Source organism: Athene noctua, chromosome 15 (genome assembly GCF_965140245.1).
Source record: "Athene noctua chromosome 15, bAthNoc1.hap1.1, whole genome shotgun sequence".
Taxonomy (NCBI): Eukaryota; Metazoa; Chordata; class Aves; order Strigiformes; family Strigidae; genus Athene; species Athene noctua.
Window position 1 is genome coordinate 6,098,245 of NC_134051.1, and position 13,069 is coordinate 6,111,313.

The 13,069-nt window shown below is 43.5% G+C and overlaps 1 protein-coding gene across 10 annotated transcripts in view; it reads left to right on the forward strand.

Annotated features, from left to right (window-relative positions):
- The window catches only part of TOM1L2 (target of myb1 like 2 membrane trafficking protein), a 58,571-nt gene that overhangs the window by 34,288 nt on the left and 11,214 nt on the right, over positions 1 to 13,069 (forward strand). For 6 of the 10 annotated variants that reach the window (XM_074918799.1, XM_074918800.1, XM_074918802.1 and 3 more), the window contains 4 exons: positions 402 to 450; positions 1,561 to 1,684; positions 2,770 to 2,887; positions 4,798 to 4,873. In XM_074918799.1, the coding sequence (XP_074774900.1) occupies positions 402 to 450; positions 1,561 to 1,684; positions 2,770 to 2,887; positions 4,798 to 4,873 (367 nt within the window). Of the gene's footprint in view, positions 1 to 401; positions 451 to 1,560; positions 1,685 to 2,769; positions 2,888 to 4,797; positions 4,874 to 8,006; positions 8,096 to 13,069 lie in introns of all 10 variants that reach the window. The other 4 variants (XM_074918797.1, XM_074918801.1, XM_074918806.1 and 1 more) reach the window with 2 other exon arrangements.

The following is a 13,069-nucleotide window of genomic DNA, read 5'->3' on the forward strand; positions in this document are numbered from 1 at the left end:
TTGCTGCAGTGCTCAGCTTATTTAGCTGGGAGCATCAATCTTGCTGCAGTTCCTCCTGTCCCTTGGCTAACAGAACAGTCTATCATGAAGCACTTAATGGGAAAAAAAAATCAAACAAAAAACAACAAAACCCAAAGACAAATCCTATAGTGTTTTTCAGGCATCTGTGTGCTGCAAGATCAGATTTGTCAATTTAATATTGACATTTGCCAAGAATGCAACTTCTGCAACTATCCTCCCTTTGTCCTGGCTTGAAGTTAAAGCTTTCAGGGTTCCCTCTTGAACCAATGAAAACTAAGTTCAGTGGCAAGCACGTCATGGCTTTGTTATAAACTCGTGTTTTTCGTTGTTTATTGGTGGCTTTGATAGTCCATGTTAGTGTTTTGTTTTTTCGTAAACAGATTTGAACGATACAGATCGGGACGTTCAACACAAAATGCCAGCAATGGAGTAAGTACCTAACTCCATTTATTATATCAGCAGCACCACCACGCTAGCCGTGCTGATATCTCTAATATCAGACCTTTTACCTGTCCAGCCTTGTGTCCTGCCTGTAGTAGCTAATAGGGGATACCAGGAAAAGAGTGTAAGAATGTGTCAAACTGCAAGTGGCAACTTTTAGCTCAGGAAGACAGCACACTAAAACATCTCTGTGTTTATAATTCTTGATGGATTTTCTTTCCTCTATTAACTTTTTTGATCGCTTTTGAGTCCATGTGGACTTTAGGCATTCACAGTGTCCTTAAGCAGTGAGTTCCACAGTTTCGCTGCACATTTTTACGTATTTATGTGGGTATTTGTATATAATAAATAGTTTGTTTTCCTTTGATCAAGTCACAGTGATTTTTATTTGCTCCACTTAACTCTTTTTCACTGTGTTTTACAACACTGCTGTTCACGTTAATTTTCTCCATGCCACTCATAATTTTAGGAACCTCTCTCATCTCCTTTTTCAACAGCCCCTTTCCAAGCCAAAGAGCTACAATTCCAATTATTTTTTCAATGAAGACTATTTTATAGTTGTTTTATAGTGTTCAGGATCTGACTAATGAGTAATTCCTACATGGCAGTACCACACTATCTATTCTGCATTCTTCTAACCATTTACTTCACCTGTTTGATTGCCACTTCTACTACAGTGTGATGCAAACTTCAGCACAGGCTCTACATTGTAACTTTACTCACAACAAAAAAGTTTTGTTTTTGAAAACAGTTTATACATCATGTGGAAGATGGTGGCAAATTCTGTTTGACTTAGATCTGATGTTGATCTGGTCCTAAAAGAGGTGGAGAAAACAGACACATTAGCTAAATCTGAAGAGATGTAGATGACCTGCAGGAGATTTTCCTGCTGTGCTGAGCAGTCAAACTGAGGTTTTTTTGGTGACTGACCCTTTTTATTCTCCACTCATCACTGTGGTATCCAGGAGACTGGTCCATTTGGCAGTATGCAAGAAAGATCTTTTTAGAAAGCACCCATTATTTTTTGGTGCTTAATGTTGTACTGCAAGAAGAAATATCTGGCATGTGTAAATTGCTGTGTTGCTTCTGTCCCAACAGGTACTGAATGAGGTGACGGAAGATAATTTAATAGATTTGGGTCCTGGCTCTCCAGCTGTCGTGAGCCCAATGGTCGGAAACTCAGCACCACCATCTTCACTTTCATCACAGCTTGCAGGGCTTGGTGAGTACCTGAACTAAATGGTGCTGATGAACTGAGGCTGCAGTGCATGGGCTTCTTCCAGCCTAATCAGTCTGTGGGTCCTGAGCAGCACGCAGGGGCTGCTTGGCAATCCAGGTGTGTGATTGTACCTGAGGTCTCTGGGACCCATGTGAACACCAGTACAAGCCCTTATCGCAGTGGGCTGTTGGGATTCACAAGGGGACATTTTTTACTTGTGTGTCAGGGAGTTTCTGTCCCTTTGGCTTTCCACTACCTGATTGATGTTGCCATGTAGCCTTTGGAAGGTTTGGGTATATGGTTTACAGGATTAGGAAGGCTTTCCCACTCCCCTGCAGTGTAGCCATCTGTAACTGGAAAGCAGCTTGGCACAAAGGGAGGGATTTATTACCTGAAGGGGAGACTGAAGGAAAGGGTACAGGTTCTTGTCCATGGTAAAACTTGTACTACTACTACTGTTTCTGCTTAGGTATAGCAGCTCTCCATGAAATCAGTCTGATGATTGTTCTTGATTTCCCTTCTACAAATAATACTTGAAATCTCTGTATGAAAAGTTTCATGAAACTGTTAGGTGTTTTACATTAAATCAAACTGAAGATTGCTTGATAGGATCACTTGATTTGACTGAAGGTTCTCCACCTCTTTCAGCACTGTGCCAATATCATATCACTTGATTTGAAACTGTGGGTTTCACAGTCAATAGCTGAGAGACAACACTGTGGAGAAGGCTAGTATCCATGCCCAAAATTTTGGACCACGTTTAGTGAATAGTAAATAACTCAGGATGAGGTTGGCAGAAGGTACACGCTAATTCCCAAATGCTGGCTTCTCGGTGAGAAGTACTTATGGTGTGGTGCTTCCAGAAGGGATAAGTCAGTCTCTACATTTGTCTTTTAAGAAATTCATGGTTAGCACCCTCCAGCCTCTTCTGGACAGAGCAGTGCTCAGTGCTGCAACCGTTAACTAGATGATATCTATAGCTGTCCTGTATTGTTAAAAACTTCCTCTGTAACCTACATAGTCATGGCAGTGGTGCTTGCATATGGTTTGCTATTTCACTGGTTTGCTTTTTTTGCCTCTGCTTGCAGACTTGGGTACAAACAGCGTCAGTGGCACACTCAGCTCCCTACAACACTGTAATCCTCGTGATGATTTCGACATGTTTGCACAGACAAGAGGCAGTTCCTTGGCTGAGCAGCGAAAGAAGTATGTTGGAGTTTGTCTTTAGCACTGTTTGAGTCACGGCATTGCTCTTTTCTAAGGGCATAAATCTGAAACTTCTTGACTTCATTCCAGACTAAAAAAGTCGTTTTGGTGTATACTTTTGTGCTTTTAATCCAATCCCTATCCTGTTGGTCATTATTATTATGGGCAGGTGGAGAAGTTGCTGCTGCTGGGCAGAGCAGACTGACTGAGTAATGTTATTTGACTGTCTGAGTTAATGAGCTCACTGGAAACTTAGGGATGAACTTGCCTTTACTTCTGCAGATGCTTCCTCTCATAAAGGCTTGTCATCCCATCCACCCAGCCAGTGCTTGAGATACAGGAGCATAAGGGTCCTTCACCTGAAGGTCATGGATATACTTTGGTGACTGAATTACTGTCATCAAGGGCTTGGAAACAGAATTACCATCCAGTTAAACCCTCCCTTTGGCCCAGCAGTCAGACTCTCGCAGGCTGTCAAGGCAGTGTAGCTTGCCTGGCTGCCATGCTATCCCTAATTTGTTTATGTGCACAGGGCTTGCATCTCTAGAGCTGCAGATCTGACACTTTCAAGGGCATTTAACAGGTCAAATTATTTTAATGTAAAATAAATCTGTGCACTTATTAAGAAATCCTTTGATCCCTGTCGAGTGAGATTCATTAAAAGACACTCTTGGGTATTTTTCTTTCATATATTATTTCTTGCCTCCTTCTGGTTCCAGATTCTAGAGGATGTAGTGGCTACCAGCAGTCAGAACATCATCAATATCTTGTCTCAAACTAAGATATGTTGTTAAATAGTTTAGCTCAGACTTTAGCAGACTATCAAAACCCAGAAAACTTGAGCCAGCAAATTTATTAGGATCTTTTATTTGGAGTTATCAAACAGCTATTGGTACTGCCTCAGCTGTAGTATCAGTGTTGAGATGCTCTACTGTAGAGGCATATGTTACCGCTGGAGATTTCAGGCTGAGAGCCCTAATGTATAGTCAGGACAGAGATGCATTGCAGAGAGATCTAATGGAGGTCCCTCTGTCTCTTGTGCTAAATGAAGCACAAAACTAGTCTTCCCACACTGCACCTCTATCTCCTTCTGCGAGCTAATGGAACAAGGAGCACATTCCAGTCCGTGATTTCACAAGGGAGGGTTGCTCTGTCTTCCTTGGGTTGTACGCTATGTAACTGGAGCAGCAGCGAGGCAGTAAAGATGTGAGTGTGACTCGCTGTGGTGTGTAGGTGAGAGCCTCTGGGTGCTCTGCTGGGAGCTTGGGTGGGATAAAGTGCTCCTCCTGCTCAGACATGGGGCTTTTCCCAGGGGCTGATTTATGGGCAGGTGTTGGCGTTTGCTTCAGCTCATGGTTCACCACTGTGCTCTGAGAAATTATGCTACTGCCTCTGTCACCTGACTGCTACATGTCCTTTTGCATATCAATTTAAGAAGCTTTTTAAAAATCTAACCTCTAAATAGTGCATTTCTTTGTATGCTTCACTGCAGTTGCTGAGTTATGTTTCGTCTATCTTCAGGTCTCCCTCTGCCTCCCCCCATGCACGCATCAAGGTCAGGCTTCCAAATGCCATCTTCAGAGCTCTGCAGAATGTAATCTGTAATCAGGCCTCTTTTTGTAGTCCCCTGCTAGCTCTTGGACAAGCTTATGGTGCCTTGTAACCTATTTGCCTACCTTTCATAACACCAGTTTTACTCTTTTTGCTTCAACATGCTTACTGAAACTGGTGGATGGTCTTTAGACAGAGCACACTCCTCTTCTTGGAATACACTTAAGACACTCAAAGTCTTATTAAGAAAGAGAATGTGCTTTCTGATTTCCAGGGGAGTAAATCAGAGCAGCAAGTGCGTTCTGCCTGGGTGACTGCTGGACTTCCTTCTAGTTCTGTGGTTTGTTCCTTTCTTTCAGCGTGACATATGAGGATCCACAGGCTGTCAAAGGACTAGCGTCTGCCCTGGATGTTCGAAAACACAACACAGGAGGGGTAGGTCGTTGCTCTGCATTCTGTTATCTGAAGCCGTGCGTGGAATCCAAGCTGTAGGCAGCTGCTTTGACCAAGACTTCTCATTCTGTATTCCAGCAACACGCTAGTACTGGCTATTTTGAAATTGATATCAAGGAGCAAGTACTTGCTCAGTAATGATCTCTAAGGAGCTGCTACTTAGCACACCAGCCGAAAAGACTTTGAAATCATAATGGGTAAATTCTCCTGTGCTCTTGCAGCTTGCCTGGGGGGGTCCAGCTCTTTGGGCTGAAAAGAATAAGTGGGGGATGTCTTGTGAACACTGGTGTGTGTTAGTTTGGTTTTGCTTGTGAAAGTTGATGCAGTCTTAATCCACTAGACTTTGCTCTAAGTGTGTGGATACACGAGTGAGTTACAGGGAGAGAAATGATGTAGACTTTGAATGATTCGCATGCCTTGCTATAACTGCCCTTGCGTGCAGTCTGTTCTGTCTGTCCCAGGGCAGGCTCCTGCTATCTTGTGTGGGCAGGAGAGGCCCACGCGCTGTCACCTCAGCAGCTGATGCTAGAAATGTGTTTGAGAGCGTGAGCTTGGCCAGCTTTGTCTGCATACCGTGGTGAAGGCAGAAGCGAAATGAGCTTTCAGATCGTCCCTCAACCTCTTTCTACCACCCTGCTTTTTAAAATTGCCCTGCTGTCTTATACTCAGCTGTGGTTTTTAGATGATGGAGCAAGTTCAGAGCCTTTTCCTAGTCTACTTTTGGACTGTGCTGACCACTAGAGAGCACGGCAGAGCCAGTGTAGCAAGGGAGAGCCAGTGCAGCATGCACACTCCTCCCTTCATGGAGAATTGCCTCCCCATGCCTTGGCTGATCCCGCCCTGGTTCTTTCATAAGTTGAAATGGGAGTGCTCAGGGCAGCTGGCATGCCTGGCAGCTTGTGCTCTGAGCCAAGGGGAATTTGTGGTTGGAGCCAGCTGGGGTCAGATCACAGCTGCCTGCCTGCCTGGGCTGTAGTTTGGTGGTAGCAGGGCTTCAGCAATGATTTCTTATGGAGCATCCCCCCACCCCACAAATCTATCTGCTTGTTCCTGTCCCTGTCCTCCGGCAAAAAGGGTAATTTATAATCCAGGACAGCTCCGTGACCAGTTTCAAGCTCTGCCCCACGAAAACTCATGCCAGCAGTACTGAGGGAAAAGGGATGAAGCACAGGGAGGCAGGGACGGAAGTATATTAGGGTGTGTGAGAGAGGAATTCCTGAAGCCAGTGTGACAATGTAAGCCCCCAGTATCACTGACCTGCGTTATTGGCAGGACCTGGGAAAGGATTTGAGATTCTGCTCTTTGTTCCGGGCTAACCAAATGCTTGCGCTACTGGTCAAGGGGGCTGTATTCCCCCAGTGGCCATGGGGTCATGTCCTTATTTATTAACACTTTTGTTCTCAGCCAATTCTGCTTGAGGCACCAATGTGACGTGTCATTCACACCAGCTTAGCTGCTGCTCTGTCCGAAGTGGTGTCAGTTCAAAGGGCTGTGTCTAAGCTAATCTGACGGTCAAAGTTTTTTGGGGCAAACGCTTTATGAGTTGTGGAACTTTGGGCTCTGAGACGTTGTAGAGACTTTCAGCCTCTTTTCAAAGGTCCTGATGACTGTATCGTGTAATCAAAATAGCTTGTTTTGAAATACAGTCTTTCGGTAATTGGTAAACAGTACTTTTTGTCAAGTGTTGTGAGGCTCATGGGTGTCTCTTCTTAAAGGAAATAAAAATTAAACTCTCCTAAGGTTACCAGCCCCAGCATGTGTAGCAAAAAACTGGAAGAGCTCAGTAAATGAAAGACACGCATTAATTTGGGTAGAGAGGGTAGAGAGCTAATTTAAGAACAGCTCTAGAGAGGAGCCAAAAGCTTCGCAACACATTCTTCACACACATCTTGTTCCAGCACAGTTGTCCAGTGGTAAAATTCAGCACATCCGACGTTTCTAATGTAGTCATTCTCAGAATGGTCTGTAGAGAGATGGCTGATCACGTGGCATTAGCTGTCTTTTAATATGATTTAGCAGCTGGAAACAAGGCGAGCTAAAAATACATTGTTTTCTTAATATTGCTTTTCCATGTTGGGAATTGCTTTTGTTGCCACAGAGTTGTTGCGTGATCACAACTGGGAGGAGAGGTGTCCAAGAAACAATTCTCTAGTGTTACACAGATAGTAGATGAAGTTGGAGTGATTTCCTCTTTTTTTTTCTCAGCGCAAGTACTGAAATGAGACATTAAAAATTGCAGCTGATTCTCCATTATCTGCGGTAATAGGGACAGGAGAGGTATCCCATGTATAGAGGTATCTGGATGGAGGTACTTCAGCACAGCAGTGGCTCTCTGCTGAGCTAGCCCAGTGCCAGCAGGGCCAGTGGGCTGGAACCGCTGCGCTCTGCCGGTCCCGAGCAAGCCCCTCCAGAGCTAGAGATGACTCTGCATCTGGGCCCTGGCTCAGGGATGAGATGCTGAAGGACGAGAAGCCATCTTGAGAGTCTTTGTGTTGCTGTGCCATGCAGTCTGCAACCTGCTCAGAGAAACTGGATGCATCAGCGGTCCTTTTAACCTCTGCTGCTCTTCAAGAGGGGCAGTTTGAAAGACTGCCAGAACTCTGCAGCAGACTGACATTACTTACCCTCCTGCTCAGCACCATCATTAGAGCTGTCATCCTGTTAGAATTTGGGGCAAAGTCTGTCTGCTGAGATCAAGGAGGTAAGTAGGGCGTGCTGCACAGCTTCATAAACAAGGGAAACTCCACAGTGCGTAATCCGTGTTTCCAGTAAAGTCTGACTGATTTTAGTAGGTTGTATAGCCTACACTTCTTCTAAGAAGATGACAAACATCAGCCTCACTACTAGTCAGTGATTTTTTAATTTTTTAATTTTTTTTTTATGTCAGCATGGAGGATGTGCTAAATTTCTGTGAACTGTCTGTAGGAAGTGCAGAGGTCAGGGTGAGGTCTGTCCCTCCACGGACAGAGCTGACAGGCAGCAGAGGGGGATGCAGCTGCTGCCAGAAGCTACCAAAGGCAACTCTGTGTGTGTATGTGTGTGTGTATGTGTATGTGAAGTTTTTAACTTGCTGCTGTTATATTTATCACGGGTTGTTGCTGTGGTTTCTCTTTATGGACCTTTCTGTTCTCGACACAGAGGAGAGGTAAAGGTGGGAACTCAGACATGGAGCCCATAGACAAGTGGCTAATTACACAAGGAATGGTGAGGACTTCACCAGTGAAGCAATTCCTACTGCCCACCCCAGTCCTTTTACCTAGAATAACCATCCTCCATTCACCTCTTGTCCTGCCCTACTGAACCACTTGAAATCAGACAGTACAAGGAGTTTATTTCCCACCTGCATCACTACCTGGGGCAAAGGGAAAGATTTGCACCAATTTCTGTTTTATACAGCACAAAGGCCTGTAACCAACTGAATCATTTGTAGGATCCACATCCCCTCCAGAAGAGGCCTGGGGATCCAATTGTTTCCTTATACTGTCTTGATTTATTTATGCAGTATCCACTTTTCGAGGGATAAACACAAGTCTCATGTATCTTGTTCATAAAGAGGACATTTTCTACATGTCTTTAAAGCAGCCTCTTCTGCTAGTGCTTAACTTCATGGTCTGGAATAAACATACAGACGTTGTAGGATTGTACCTAATTGAATTGAATAGTGCAGGGATAGTTCTTTAAAGGAAGGGAATGGGAGAAGTGCTACCCAGATTGACATCTGCCACCCCATTGGCGTTAGGATTCAGACTCCAAAAGGTACAACAGCATTTCTGGCTTTAAGGATTTAATTTCTGTGTCTAGTGATGCCAGTGCTCTGATAAAATCAAGCTTCTGAAGGTCACTGGATCTATGCACATTTTGACCTTGTTTGAAGTTGTCCTTCAGCAACATGCTTGCAGAGAGAAGTTCAAAAGTCTACTTTAAGTGCAGAAGTCAGAGGTAGGTAAAAAATAGCCTCAGCTATGCCTTAAAGCCAATCTGAGACCAGTTTTGTATTTTTGGATGATGTAATCCATCACTTTAAGTGTTTGAGATGAGTACCAATAATGTGACCTAACTGTACAAAGTCCCTCTGAGACAGTCCCGACTGCAGCTGAGTTCAGAACAGGGCAGTGCAGGATCCCCTTCGGGCTGGGCTGCGCTTGCAGTGCAGCACGTGGGGCTGGGCATCAGGAAGCCCATGGAGCAGGAATGCCTTGCTCCAGGGAGAGCCTCAAACATCCCAGGCTAAGATGCCCAGTGCTTAAAGAGAGAAATATAAAATCCTGTAATCATATGATCATCCCAGAGAGTTTAAGCTTGAGAAAATCCAGAGTATGCAATATCAAAGTGCAGCAACTCTGTGAAACACTTTGTATTTATTCTTTTAGATTTAGGGCTAATACAGATTAGTTCAGAGGGTCAGTTTGTGAATTTGTCAGAAGCTTGAACAGCTGGTGCATACACAGTGATTGGACACATGCATATATACAGTCATATCTGCCTGCCTGTGCAAGCACCCAAAAGCAGTTTAAGCCCAGCTGTAGGTACCTATCCTTGGGAGCCAGAGTTTCATTTCAGTGCTTGTCAGAATCCACAGCTTGTAACATGAGAGCGAAAAGCCATAAAGTGAGCAGCACTTGCTTTGCCTCTGATACTGTTGACTGTAGTTCACAGAGGCTCTTGCTTTTCAGTGGCTCTGTCGCAGCCAGAGATGTGCTATGCCACTGTTAGATGTTCATCCATAATGAATAATCCAGTGATTGAGTTAGTTCCTCTTCTTTGCCTTTCCAGTGTTTACAAGAGCAGAGAAGCATGAAATCGGCACCCCTGCTGTTCACACCACTTGCACCACTGCTTTATTAAAAAAACAAACACAATATTCGTTCATTGGCTTGTGGTTATTCAGTCTGGAAAAAGGATACTGCAGCATTCATGGAGGCATACGGATTTGGGGAGGGAACGGGGTCTGGCTGTCCAGCCAGTCACTGCTCTTACAAGCCTGTCATCTTGTTTGTATGCTAAATATGAGAGAGAAATACCTAAAATAAAATGAAACTAATCATTAACTCTGTTTCTCTCTTAACTGGCTGTAGTTCTTAACCGTATTTATTAATATGACTTTATAGCATTTGCAATACCAATGGAATAACTAGCAGCCCAGGTATGAACTTGATGTGCACATTCTTTGGTAACTTTTTGTAGTTCTGAGATGAGGCAGGAAAGAGTGGTGAGCTGCCATTGCCATTATCTGTACAACACTGAGACCAGTGAAAGGGTGTCCTCCACCTGCCAGAGGTGCTCACATCCCTTGTGACCTGATGTTGTTCTTTCCAAACTGAGATACATTTAAGCGTAGGGTTGAGTTCTTCACACTCCATTTCTGTCCATCCTGTTTCACCTTTGCAGAGGGAGGCTCATTCAGGGCATTCAATTTGGCAGTGTTGTTTCTGTTTTAGCTTAATCTACAGCTCAGTTCCTTTGGCAAGGTGGTGCCAGGACCTTGGAGACACAAACCACACCATTATCTATTCCAGCTATGCCTACAAATCTAACATAGACAAAAAGATATCTGCAGGAAATGTTCCTGGTTCAGACATGACTTAGGGGTGCTGGCTGAGCTGTTCCAGTACCAGACTGTTTGCAATGTAAGGTCAGAGTTTTTGCAAGTTAGGCCACGCAGGTGTCATACAGGGGGTCTGTATCAGCAGCTCTTGGGCACAGGCTTTAGCACCACATTTTAGTGCAGGTAATTCCAGTTCCCTTCTCATGAGTCTGGGTAGCTAGTGAGGTTTGCATGAATATAATAATTTGTTAGAATGATCTATCACTCCACTCAGATGCTGAATGGATATTTGTTACAAAGGGAGAATCAGGTGTTGCTTAAGACACTATGTCAGGACAGACGTTATTTGGGACAGTGCATCTTGGCCAGCAGCAGCACACCTGTCTGGAGAGGAGATTCCTCTCTGTAGTAAAGATACACGAGTAAAGATTAAATGAAACCTTTGCTGAGATGTTGTTAATTAGTAACAAAGTGGGATGCTGCTATGTATGCCTTCAATAGAGAGATAGGATCTAGGATGGGGAAATGATTTGGATAACATGAGACTGTTGAAATACGTCATCTTCTTGGAGACTGAAGTGCTTGAATTGTGCACAACGTGAGAAATAAACGGGCGAAGATCTCCTGTCTCCTGTGTGGTAGGACTCCTCTCCCTTTTGAAGGCAAGCAGGCATGTCCCCTTGTTCTGAAGACCACGTGGGTTTCATTACTTGTCCAGCTATGGCATTTTACAGAGCACTTTACAAGGACAATATGATATACCCCACGTGAAGGAAGGCTTTCGCCGTCTGGACATGCCTTTCAGATCCAGATTGGCTGGTTGGTGTATGGGCACAACAGGCTGTCTTGGGGAACCTGCTGCACCTGAGCTCTTGCCTTCCCCATCTAGGAGCTGTGTAAACACAGTTACAAGTAATCAAGTAGCTAAATCAAGCCTTACATGTAAAGTCAAATGTGTTCTAATAGTGCGTCCAGGCAGCTATTTCAAGATCACAAGAGTTTTAAATAGATGGTAAGACTGTAGTAGTAAGCTGGAGTGGACTGCTAGTGTGCATCTTAGTGCTCTCGTTGTGCTACCGTAGGAGTGACAGACCTTTCCTTACTATCGCTAACTAACGGGGGGAGTGAATAGCAGCTAACCAAGTATTGGTGTCAGCTTTATTAAACGTCTAAAAAGAAGTGGAATTAACTACTACAAGGCAGTAGTCTAGCAACAATTAGCATGAACCTTGTTAAACATTTTAAGAACATTAATGAGCTCACCTAGAGACCTGAATTGTCATTTCATACCTGCTTCTTTTCCAGTGGGATCATTTTTAATAGAAATAAAATGTGATAATAATAACCTTAAACTGTCTTTTTAAGGGTAGAATATTGGATTTTTATGACTTCTGAGGAAATATATTGGCAATACTCTTTGGCTTTTGATTGCTAGTGAGAACACCAACACAGTCTAAGTTAGATCAGTATGAGCTGGAATTCCAGGTTCCTGTGGGTTTTGTGGGATCAGACCCTCGCTTGTGTTCTCCCAGCCCTCCTTTTCCATTTCCCTTTCAGGACTGTTGGGATGATCCCATTTGTAGGATTTTCCAAAGACTAAATGAAAAAGGAATTTGAACAATGAGCCCAACTTTTAATTAAAGCCAGTTACTTAAAGTACCCAAAAATATTTTGTGACTTAATTTCCATTTACTCTGGGTATAGATCTTTAAAAAAGAAATCACAATATCATTATAAAAACAGCTCTTGCAGCCAACACTGACTATCTAGGGAGCTGTCTTGCCAAGACTGAGAGCTTCACTAGACCGTGTATGTTTGCATAATCAAAGTATTAACAAGACGGTATCCCATTCTGGAGCCATTTCCATGTAGTCTGCGGCTGCCACTGCTTTTTGTTCCCAGAAACTGTTGTCTTTTTTAATGTGTAAACTAGCTAATTTATTTTTACATTGCTTCTGTTGTGTTTTAGGGGATTAGTTTTAACAAAACTCCCCTGCACGTTTTTCAGTTTAGGGCTTCTGAAAGGGGGAGACTTGCCAAATACACAAGTGACTGGCAAAAAGTGAACTTCTGCGTGTGGCCAGTTTCAAATTAAAGATAAATGGCACAATGTTACAGTTCACGTATTTTAAAACTTCCTGTTACTCTTGAGAGTTTTCCCCCCTCTTTATTCTTGAACAAATGAAACCTGATACATTTAACCCATGTTTTATGGGGGAAAATGGGGCTCAGAGTCTGAGGAAAGTAAATTGGAAGTTTGAGCATGGAAGGAGCAGTAGACGCAGACCCTTGGCTCTTCTGTAAGTGTGCTGGAAGATGGGGGAAGCTTTTTGAAAGGTCAGTGCTGAATAGCAAACAGCTGACATGCTCAAATGTTTATCTTACAGCTCTCTCTGCTTCTTATAGAAGTGTTCTTGCACTTCTGAGGTCTTTGTTTGTTTGTTATATAAAGTAGGTCTGTCTGAAAGTAGAATTCCTTTCTTCCCCTTTTTTTTTTTTTTTTTTTTTTTTTTTAAATCTTACAAAACATAGCAGCACAGAACTCCTATACTGCTGAGCTGTTCTTTGAGGACTCCTGCAAACTCAAGAGTCCTGCGATTCTCAGGAATCCATTACTTGCTCAGTCATCTGTC